This window comes from Convolutriloba macropyga, chromosome 14 (assembly GCF_964194025.1).
Source record: "Convolutriloba macropyga chromosome 14, txConMacr16.3, whole genome shotgun sequence".
Classification (NCBI taxonomy): domain Eukaryota; kingdom Metazoa; phylum Xenacoelomorpha; order Acoela; family Convolutidae; genus Convolutriloba; species Convolutriloba macropyga.
In genome coordinates this window covers 41,085,408-41,097,035 of record NC_134481.1, presented here as the reverse complement: position 1 = coordinate 41,097,035, position 11,628 = coordinate 41,085,408, and the positions used below count along the sequence as shown (strand labels likewise).

Genomic DNA, 11,628 nt, shown 5'->3' with positions numbered 1-11,628 from the left:
TTTGGAAATGAAGAGAAGCGGTTTAAATATAATGCTAGATCATAGTTCGGGGAACCCTACGTCGAGCTCAGAGCCGAGGTCGCTTGCACTCGAGGCTGAGCTGGAATTGCCGACGGATTCCGGGAATTATTTACGCACCTACTTAACCCTCCTATGAAAAAAGTTAAAGCTTGAAATAGTCATGCAATTTGTTTTTGAGCGTTGTTTGAGTCAATTTGTTTTTGAGTCACAGTTACAAATGGAACTTACAAATTTACTCAGTTGTAATTTTTCCAAAAAGCTTGCCTTGAGGTTTCTTAAGATTTTTCCAAGAAGTTTCTTCGGTATAGATATCAATTTTAAACACAGTAGCTTAAGATTTTTTTAAATTATGTGAAAAGAAGTCTCAAAGTCTGAACAACACGTGCATGGTGATCTAGCTCAGCTATATTGGTTTTTATTAGCAGAAAAAAATGAGGACTAATATAAAATGAAATGAATAACTTAAAACTCTGAGCATCTTAAAGAATTCTTAAAAATTCCTGAGGCGATTTGAGTGTGCCTGCTTTGAAAAAGTTCAAATCGGTCAACAGGCAGCAACTAAGAGCTTCTTCGGCTTTAAATTTACATTTCAGAGAGGCTCGGGCGGCTAAGTGAGCTTGAATTAGATAGCCGATACCCTCTTTTGCATTAGATCACTATGGAATATTATATTTAGATAGATGTTATTATAATAGATGTTAGTCATAAGAGTCCCAGCTCAGGGGCCTTTGCACCCTATTGCTGCATACAAGTTCTGAGGGCGAATATACATACAAATTATTACTTATTTAGAGAGCCAAAAGAGTAAAAATTCAGTTTAGGAAGTTGATATTTCACATTTTCGGATCTTTTTGAATATACTGGAAAATGTATTTAAGAGTAGCTTATTTTTATCAGGCAATTAATGTACTGACAGTTGAGGTGTCAGCAGTGAGATTTTGTTCTTAAATAAACAAAAGCATTTTATCCTAGTTTAGTTCTTGCCATTTCGATTTATTCAACCCCCATATTTAAAATTATATTTTTACCCTTTATCATTTAACTCTGCAAATTTTTCATCTAAAAATCCTTGCCCCCAACCCCACGCATCTCATGGATAACAATTGCTTAGACAAAAATGGTTTGAACATCAAATTTTACCATTTTAAATGTTAATTATACCAATTATATTGAGAAATAAAATCGTTTCGAAAAACAGCTGTTAAAAATGAGGGGTGGACAGATAGGGTTGAAAAGGTCAAAAAAATGAACGCTTTCATTTATTCCTTGACTTTTTCACTGAGATTCTATGACTTAGCTAAAAAAAGGGACAAGTTCAGCTTCTTTCAGCCACGTGTATGGAAAGCATTCTGAAAAAACAAACAAACTGGTAATAGTTTAAAAGAGACCAACCTTCGGTCTTTTTATTCTGTGGGAAAAACTTTGGATCATTCGGGAAGTTGGCCTCTACCCCGGACAATTTGTATGTCTTGTTGCCCAATTCGAAGGTGAGGGTTACGTTCCAGGGAGCGTCGTCCCAAAACCACTGCATGGGCACAGCGAGGGAGGTTGCCTGAGAGCAGCCCTCTAACTCCATTGTGGTTGAGGAGTTGCCTAGTTCGGGCACATAAATAGTCCGTTCCTCCTCGCCCTAAAGCAGAATACGTGTGTTCCCTAATGCTGCAGATTTTCGGCTAGTTGAGACAACCGTTTAAAATTTGACTACACAAGTAATTAAGGATATAGATTTAGACTAGCCTTAACAGCTGGCTAATATCTCGTAAAATGTTTTCTCAAAATAAACGTGCATAATAATTTCAGATATAAATATTAAATGCTCTTTTATTTTTTACACAAGTAAATTCAGTATTTAACCAAACAGGTTAAACCTCCTTATAACAAACTAAAAAATAACTACATTTTTATAAATCAACAATGCAGCTAATTCGCCCAGAGAGAAAATTGACTTGACAAATGGCCAATGTGAATACGACAAACTTCATTTGAGAGTAAATAATGATTTCTGAAAACAGCTAATTACGCAAACAAAACTGACAACCATAGATTGTAAAAATGGAAATACAAGACCAGAGTGCGAGTCACGTAGAGTAAAACAAGAAGCAGAGGCAGAATAACAATCTTCATAGAGTGACTTGAATGAGTTGTGCTTCACAAACTCTTACTTTCTTATCGTGAGAGTTTAGATAGCAGCTTAAAACTAAAACCATTATTTTTTTAGGAATTGTTTTTCTAATTTCTAATAAATCTTGGCAACTAACTTAAGGCAAAAATCAAGTTATGAAAGTTCAAAAGAGACCCTATCAAAATGTACTCGACCAAACTCGTGCGTAACTGAATTCAGTAATGAAAATCTAAGACTAGCTTACAACTTACATCTGAGCCATTAAAATATACTTGGAAACGCAGGTCAAGGTCAGCTAAGAAACACAAAGAGCTATCACCAATTCCAAAACTAGAATCAAGAATTCCAACTCCAGGATCCCGAATTGCAACACGATTGTGGACGGGTTTGCTTGGAATAGGGTAGACCGGAACAGGAACCGTCGTGGATTCAGGCTCAGCCGTGGTTGTCTGTGACTTCGAAGTAGTAGATTCCGATGATTCGCTCGAGGAACTAGGGACTAATGTGGTTGTTGGTTTTGATACGGGTTCAGTCGATGCTACTGAAGCCGGTCTAGTGGTTGATTCCGAAGGAACAGATGTAGGACTTAACGTAGATACAGGCGTCGACTCTGAGGGAGCAGACGACGTTGATGCAGTGGTTCCGGATGATGTTGACTCCGAGGACGTCACAGAGCTCGTTGACGTAGAGATTCCAGATGATGTTGACGCTGAGGTTGTTGCAGCGGCTGTTGACGATGTGGCTTCAGACGACGTCGACTCCGAGGATGAAGTCGCTGTTGAAGATGAGGCTCCGGGGGACGTGGACCCTGAGGACGGCGAAGTTGCCGTTGACTCCGAGGATGAAGTCGCGGTTGAAGACGAGGCTCCGGAGGACGTGGACAGTGAGGATGGCGAAGTTGCCGTTGACGAAGAGACTTCAGACGACGTCGACTCCGAGGACGATGAAGTCGAGGTTGAAGAAGAGGCTCCGAGGGACGTAGACACCGAGGACGTCGAATAGGCTGTTGACGATGTGGCTTCAGATGATGTTGACTCCGTGGACGACGAAGTCACCGTTGTTGAAGATGAGGCTCCAGGGGATGTGGACCCTGAGGATGATGCAGAAGTTGTTGACGACGTGGGTTCAGAAGATGTTGACTCCGAGGACGAGGCAGACGACGTCGACTCTGAGGCCGATGTTGACATTGTAGTTCCAGATGATGTTGACTCGGATGACGGCGCAGACGATGTGGTTCCAGATGTGAATTCGGCGGTTGATGCCGATTCCGAAGCAACAGAAGTTGATGATGATTCGGGAGCAGAAGTTGACGTTGATTCGGGAGCAGACGTTGATGTTGATTCGGAAGCTGGAGCAGACGCTGATATTGTTTCTGATGAGGGAGCATAAGTTGTTGACTCAGAAGCGGGAGCCAATGTTGATGTTGCCTCTGAGGCGGGCGCAAACGTTGATGTTCCTTCTGAGGCGGGCGCAGACGTTGATGTTCCTTCTGAGGCGGGCGCAGACGTTGATGTTCCTTCTGAGGCGGGCGCAGACGTTGATGTTCCTTCTGAGGCGGGCGCAGACGTTGATGTTCCTTCTGAGGCGGGCGCAGACGTTGATGTTCCTTCTGAGGCGGGCGCAGACGTTGATGTTCCTTCTGAGGCGGGCGCAGACGTTGATGTTCCTTCTGAGGCGGGCGCAGACGTTGATGTTCCTTCTGAGGCGGGCGCAGACGATGTTTCTTCTGAGGCCGGAGCAGCTGTTGTTTCTGAAGCAGGCACAGAAGTCGATTGGGAGGGTTCAGTCGTTGGTTTCGGCACCGGCGAAGTAGATTTTGAAGCTGGAGCAGCTGTTGGACTTGACACGGCTGACGCCGTTGTCGTTTTTGCAGCCGGTTCAGTTGAAGTATAAGAGGGCCCAGGCGTCTGTTCAGTGGTAGCTACAGGTGAAACCGTTGTTGAGGCATCCGATATCTCCAAATTGGCATCGCCCCGTTGCTCGTTTCCGCTAACTTTGTCTACAGCTTCAAATAATATGTTCCAAGTAGGTGGCCTTTTAATTTGATGATAATCGGCTGCACAAATTATCGTGGCAAAAACTGCACAGCAGGAGAGGAAAAATAAGGTGAGACGCATTATTTTTCTTTTGCGAATTTACAATTTGTTTCGACTGAGATTTTACAATTTTGCAAGCAAAGGCTTGTTAAATTATAGAGCCGTTCCGCTTGCTTAATTTCAATCAAAAGAATTACACAAAAGTATTACTCCAGATAGAGATCACATTCATTAAATAGAGGTAATTGAGGTACTGCAATATATCAACTTTCAAGATGTTGACATTTTGTTAAGTATACATGTTGTTAGCTTTGTTTTTCAGGTATCTTGTTCACAGTTATTATATCTCGGTTCTAATTAAAATAGCAAAATTTGTTCAGCACGAAACGAATGCCAGAACACATCCGGCACAACCGTTTTGCAGATGATGCGATAAGATAGGACCCAATTACAATAATACTCTTTTCAGAACCAACTAATCTGAACAGTTATTATCTCAACATCAAACGAGACATGTGTCAATCATTTTTACTCCCATCCTAAAAGAACTGTGCTATCAAAGTATTTGAATTTGATATCGTAATATGAGCGCTGTCTCTTTTGAAGCTTCGAGATTTTAACTTCTTCCAATTGAAGATTCGTAGTCTAATGGGCACCTCTTATGTATCTTCGCTTACTTATGTTTACAGTTATGATACCAACTTCCCGTTCATTGAAGAAACACTCGAATTTGCTCAGTCCCACACATTCTGCGAGTATCATGAGTTCACAAACATTGACAAACTACAAATAAGTGAGCGTTGTGACAAAAATTTGACTATACATTTAGAAGTCTGACTTCAATTTAAAAAAAATGTCACCCTGTATCTGATCAAAGATGGTGATCGTTACAATCTCAGCGCCTCCAATTTATGACTATAACTTACATCAGAGCCATTATAGAAGACTTGGAACCTGATGTCAATGTCCGCCAGGAAACACAAAGCATCGTCCGCTTGTGGGTCGCGTACTTCTACATGATTATGGATGGGCTCAGTTGGAACAGGGTCATCAGGGACAGGAACCGTTGTGGTGGGCTCTGGTTCTGGAGCTGAGGAGGATTTTGGCTTCTCACTTGAGGAACTGGGTACTTCAGTGGTCGTTTCTTTAGAAGATGGTTCGGGAGCAGCGGTCGGTTTAGGAGGCTCCGTCGAAGGCTTAGGTGCAGGAGCTTTTGTCGAGGCATCCGACTTATCAGACTTTGCTTCTTCTTTCAGTTGCTGATTTGCCAAATCGGTATTGACTTCTGGCGCTGCATTATCATTTTCAGTCTCTTTAATCTGCACATCGCTAGCGGCAAAAACTCCCGTGGCCACCAGAGCACATACAAACAAGGTAAGGCGCATTATTCAGCTCTAAAATTTCAACAGCCTTTTACACCAATCCTCAGAACTTTTCAGAGCGTCGACCCTAACCATGCAAGACTTTGATGCGCTCCCTTTAAGTGTCTCTAGGAACTGTTCCCTTCAGTAGGGCCATTAACACATGGATGGACCCTTCATTTTTTCGCACTCGGCGTGAGAGTTACCACTGCGTCAGAACGTTCAATTATTACTACACCAATTAGTTATTATAATTACAGCAGCTACCGAGACAACTTTGTTTTTCAATGGTTAAAAAATCAATCAGAAGAATACTCCTCTCCGTATAGGGTAGTACAAGTCAACTCCTATATACAATCTCCTAAAAACTCTGACAGTAGTCAACATTAAAATAGCATCAGACACAAATATATGTAGTAGTATTAGGAGAGGCTTTAGGGTCTCGCACTTGGGTGTTTAACCCTTTCATTTATCAACTAGCACAAGTTTTTTAAGGGGGTTACAGTTTCCACAGTTGCACAAGACTCTCCAGCTGCAGCTGTCAAGTTCATTGTAGCGTCTGTGAAAAAACGTCATGTACATTTGCGTCAGAAGCTTCTTGCTCAGTGGTTTGTCAGTCGTGTTTCCCACTATGTTGTATAGTCTCGTTGCTCGGGTTCAGAAACTTTTGTCGCATTTTCTCAGTCTGTGTTTCGGAACTTCGAATTCTTTGGTTTGTCTCGTTTCTGTTGATTTAAAGTTGGGTATCGTCAAACTATTGATGTTGTAGTTTCCATTTATGACAGATAGAAGAAACAGGAAATCATGTAGTTCCATGTGCATGGAGATTTGGAGTATATTGAGTCGGGTCAGTCGTGCTCTGTAGTCGTCCCCTGAACTGCATTTCTATTTGGTGGCTGTTTTTTGTACTCTCTCGAGTGCCTTGGACTCAAGTTTGGAGGGGTACCACACCTCAGATGCATACGTGAGTACTGGTACAACATAAACAATAAAAGCATATAGTTTGGTTGGCAGGTTTGCGACGGGTGAAATATTTCTCTTTAGTGCATAGAAGGATCTCCAGCCCTTGCTAACCCGTTTTCGGCAGTTTTCAGCCCAGGATAAGTTTGAGGACATGATTACGCCAAGGTCTTATTGGTTTTTCACGATAATGAGACAATGATTTTCTTCAGTGGTTGGGGTTTTACCAGTGATTGACAGGCTTTTGCTTTTGATCAGGTTAAGGAACATATCGCTTTGGTTGCTCCATTGTTGAAAGGATTTGATTGCTCGATCAACTTCTTGGAGACTTGATAATAGAACTTTGAAATCATCAGCGTATCCAAATGGCGGTAATCATTGTACGCAGTTGGGTAAGGTGTTGATGTACATGATGAACTTTAAAGGCGCCAGGATTGAGCCCTGTGGTACTCCACGGTTGACCGTGGACATTTCAGACCTCTGTTGTCCAGTATTAACCTATTGTTGACGGTCTGTCAGGTAGCTTGCGAGAAGTGTCAGCAATTTTTCATCAATTCCCATGTCTCTCAGCTTGGATATAAGATTTGGTGGATAAACTTATCGAAAGCTTTGCGGAATTTGATATATAGGGCGAGGATTTCTTCACATTCTTTTTTGTCCATGCGGTTGAAAATCTCATCAAGAAAGACTGCTAGTTTCTGGACTACTAATCATGACTGTCAAAAGTCGTGTTGTTTTCCTCTGAGTTGGCGTTTGATCAGGGGTTACATACTGGAGAAGAGAATCTTCTCAAATACCTTGGACACGTTTTTGAGTAAATTGATTGGACGGTATTGTGATATGTCACCGCAGTCGTTTTTTTTGTATATTGATATGATCTCTAGACCTTCCAGCTAGAGGAAAATTTCCTTTGTTTAGGCTGTTCTGGAAGACTAGTTTAAACGATTTCGCTAACGCTGGTGTGTTCTTTAAAATGATGTTACCAATGTCATATGGTCCACATGCTTTCTTTATCTGGAGGCCACGTTGGGTTTCTTCGATTTCATTTTCGGAGATGATAAAGTAATTGAGTTTTGAATTTGATTAGGTTTATTCTTGCTGTTTTTGCCCCTTGTCGATAATGAAGACATCGGAGAAATCCATTGAATAAATTGCATTTCTCAGTGTCGGTTTGTGCTATTTTCCCCGGTTTGTGCTATTGCGGAGGAATTTGAGGTATTTTGCAAGTCGGACATACGTTTTCCTTGAAGAAATTGTCTTCGTATGCAGTTTGGTCACTTAAAATCCGGTCTTTGACTTCTTTTTCTTTCCTTTTCATTTTCAAAAGGAGGGATAGTTTCGGTTTTCGTTCATATTTCCTTTTCATGGTGTTCAACGTTTTGATTTGATGGGAGGTTGGAGGGGTTACCAGGGTGGAAGTTGGGCTCGGTGATAAGTAACAAGGGGGATGTTGGTGTCAATGATCTCTTGGACCAAATTGTACCATTGCGTCACTAGTTCATCAATGTTGCTATAACAGTATGGCGTGAATGGATGTTCAACAATGTAAGTGTTCATTTTTTGCCAGTCGGTTTTTTGATACGCATGTTGGATCTTGGGTGGCGCTGGTCTGATGGATATGTCTTTCCATATGGTAATTTGGAATGGTCGGTGTTCGGAGCATCGTTTTCCGTTAACAGAATACCCTGCTTCGAGTTTTGTATCCCTTTGGACAATTTCAATGCTTTCAGGTGACTGCCTGAGCAATAGGTCTAAAAGTAGTTTGTCTCCATGTGTTAGGGTGTGTTGTGAATTCATTTCGTCCAAATTGCGGACCCCATTTTCCTCGTACTTGTCATCTAACGTCATACTCTCCGAATCAGCTGTGTCGAGGTTTAGATCAACAGTGATCACAACCGTGGATTCTTGTTCTGCTGCTGTTCCCTTTAGTTTGTTTAGAGAAGCTTCGAGCTCGTTTTTGCTGGCTCTGTATGGATTGATTTTCGGTGGGTTGTGTATGCAGCAGATTATTGTTGGTTTTGCTTTTGTAGGTAGTTCAACTGCGGCGAGTTCAATGTCTTATTCTTTCGGCTCTGACCAGATGTGTACTTATTTGTGTGGCAGGTCTTTGATTGCAAAGAAGACTCCTCTATGTTTTAATTTTTGGTTGCACTATGGGTTGTCTTTCCTATGGATTTCATATCCGAGGAGGAAGAGGGCTTGATCCGGTATGTCATCGGTCAGCCAGATTTCAGTGAGGCAAAGAATGTCATATCCCAATTTGCAAATATTGTTTGCAAAGGCTAGTCGTCTGTTGAAGTCGAGGAGGCTTCTAACGTTGAAGATTAGCGTTTTGATTTTCGGTTTTGTGTTTTCTAGTCAATTGAACTCGAGTGACGAATCTTTTGTTTCGAATCTTCTTTGTTGTCTATAGAGACCCATTTGTTGTCAATTCCCTGTTGTAGACTCAGCTGTCGGATGCGTAGTTCTCTGGGGTTGACCCCGGAGTCCAGTATGGTCCTACAGAGTTGGAGAATTTTGTTTTCAGTCTGTTTCAATTCGGGGTTGAGTTCCCGGGAGATGTAGTTTCTTTTTTCGTAGTTTGCCATTTTGTTTGCAGAGAAGACAATTTTCCGTCGATGGTGTTAGTTGCTGACCTTCACTAGGATTGTTCGGCTTTTCTTTTGATTATATGTTCCAATACGTTTGTCATCATCAATCGGGCAGTTTTTGACTGCCATGAAGATAAATATTCGCTTCACTTATTCTACGTCTTAGTCATATCGTTCTCTTCCGATTCCTGCCTTGGATTCAGGGATGACAAGGAAGCTGATGCTGTCTTCGTTGTCTTTAACTCCTTTGTTTTTTTGGGTATCGACTGGTTTTGCGATTTTATCCAAACAGGGATATAGGCCTTTGTCGGCTCTGGTGATGGTTTAACTTCAATTTTGATTTGGGCAAGTTTTTGTTTGACTTCTTCTGCACACCTGGTTATTGCCTCAAAATCTGCCTTTTCTCTAGTACTTGCAATTTGGTCGAGAACGCGATCGGTCTGATTGTTTTGTACGCAAGTTTTGCACACATGGAGACTGTTCTGGCTAACTTCTTGGATGCCATATATAACCTTTTCGCTCCTTCCAGTGCAACTAGGTGTGAGTTGCAACGAGTCACCACAAAGGACACAGTGGAAGACAGCTTTGCGGTTCCCAATGGGGCTTTTGCAGGCTTTGCAGTTGCTTTCACTACGGCCACGGGTCATTCTGACTATCTATTGCGATTCAGATACTCCGGGGAGCCTCTTGATTCACGAATAGATAGCTTTGGTGGTGGGAATAAAAATCTACAACTATTAGCTTCGGAAGCAATTCCGATGATTCGAGGAGCCTCTGGATTCAGGAAAAAAAAGAAGGAGGCGAAAAGAGGGGGAAAATCTTCTTAGGTTTGATTTATCTAATGCGATTCCGATAATCCGAGGAACTTCCGGATTCACGAAAAGATAAATCTGGGAGGGGATTCCTCCTAATACTACTACTACCTTGTTCTGACGCAATTCCGATACGCCGAAGAGCCTCCGGATCCAGGAAGAGAAAGCGCAGAAAATAAAAGAGGGAACTTACTTATGATTGTTGAAGCTTTCTTTTCTTTATGCTGTCCTTCTGTTTCTTTTTTGGTTTTTTGTTTGGTTTTTTGGGTCGTTTCTTCTTTATCAGACGGCGTAGGTTTCCACTATTACGTAGTACACAAGAAACAAAGCGGTTCTCGAGGATGGAGTCCAGTTGAGCTTTTGTAGATTCTGCTAGCAAGTTTAAATCGTTTTTCTTGTTTCGGGGGATTAGGTTCTTAAGACACTCAAGTACAAGAATGCCCGTTTCGCGCAGCGCGCAGCCTGGAGGACAGATCGGGGGAACCCCCTCTACGGGTGAAGACAATTTTGATAGTGCGATTGTTGGTGTTAAGTTTCTTTAGGGTTGTTTCCAGCTGGTCGCGGGTGAGGTGGCGGTGAGCTTTTATGATAGAGCGGTAGTTGCTTCTGTGTTCAGAAATGATGTTATTGATAGAGTCCTGCCAGATGGCACGACGTTATCAATAACATGATTAGTTTGTTTCTATTCTTGAGGACAAATTTGTTTTCAAACAAATACAGTACACTTTTTGTAGGCTCTTCATGTTTGGGTTAACTGAGAGTCCAGGTTTGTAGTATGAAATAGTCTCTAGTGGTTTTCTTGTCTTTTGTACACAACTGTTCTTCAGATTGGTAACGCAGCTTGCTCCGACAATGGAAACCATTTCCGGTTTTGCATGATTTTCATCTGAAACTGTTTGATAAGTTTATCAAAACAATTTGGCTAATTATTGTTGTTGTATTTATAACAACAACAATTATTGTTGTTATTTTTTGTTGTTGTAGGGAATTTACAGCCACAAGCTGTGGGCACACTGTCCCTGTCGTCATAGTTGAAACAACGTCCAGATGTTTCTGCAGCTGTTGCAATCACAAAAGATATGCCACGTGCCGCTATTATATTCGGAAAAGTTTCATTGACAAATTTCCACATTAATTGCAAAATGCGTTTCCTAAAACCAAATTTCTTGCTTATGTATTGGCCCAGTCGATTGCTAAGTCTACATGTTCGATGTACAAATTTATTTTTTCATGTAGAGTATTAATAAATACTCTCGAAACATATGAAGGAGCTGATTTTATCAAAGAAAAGAACAATAGGTGAGAATCACTGCACTCCTGGACTAGCAATCTCCCTTCCTCAACAATGGTTCCAATCAATGCCTCGAAGGTCGCGTGTCGCCTGAGCGGGCGAGATCCGAGGATGCCTATGCTTGAGGTTTGTAATAGAGTTCGTGGATGCTTTGTTGTTCCCAACCAACGATGTGTTTCATAGCTTTGGAAGGAGAGTGACCTCAAGGGAGTTAAGGGATTAAAGGTGGACTTCTCCACATCTATGATTCACTGTTCAAATTTCAGTTTTACGATTTGCTCCTGATAATTGTCGCTTCCCTCAGATGGCTTTTGGGACAGCTTCAGCATGAGGGTTAGGGTTGAGTATCTTAACATCAAAAACGTTTTTCAGCATCTGTTTTTCTATAAGCAAACTGCTTTGATGTTGGGTCTTCGTACCATTTTCAGTTGCTG

The 11,628-nt window shown here is 41.7% G+C and overlaps 1 protein-coding gene across 1 annotated transcript in view; it reads right to left on the bottom strand.

Annotated features, from left to right (window-relative positions):
* LOC142353184 (uncharacterized) overlaps positions 1-4,649 on the bottom strand; it is a 29,162-nt gene extending 24,513 nt beyond the window's left edge. Inside the window, exons 1-2 of the mRNA XM_075405403.1 lie at positions 2,395-4,649; positions 1,414-1,651 (exon numbers count right to left, since the gene is read on the bottom strand). Coding sequence (XP_075261518.1) covers positions 1,414-1,651; positions 2,395-4,260 — 2,104 coding nt within the window. The 5' untranslated portion in view covers positions 4,261-4,649. The remainder of the gene's footprint in view (positions 1-1,413; positions 1,652-2,394) is intronic.
* Positions 4,650-11,628: the final 6,979 nt, after the last annotated feature.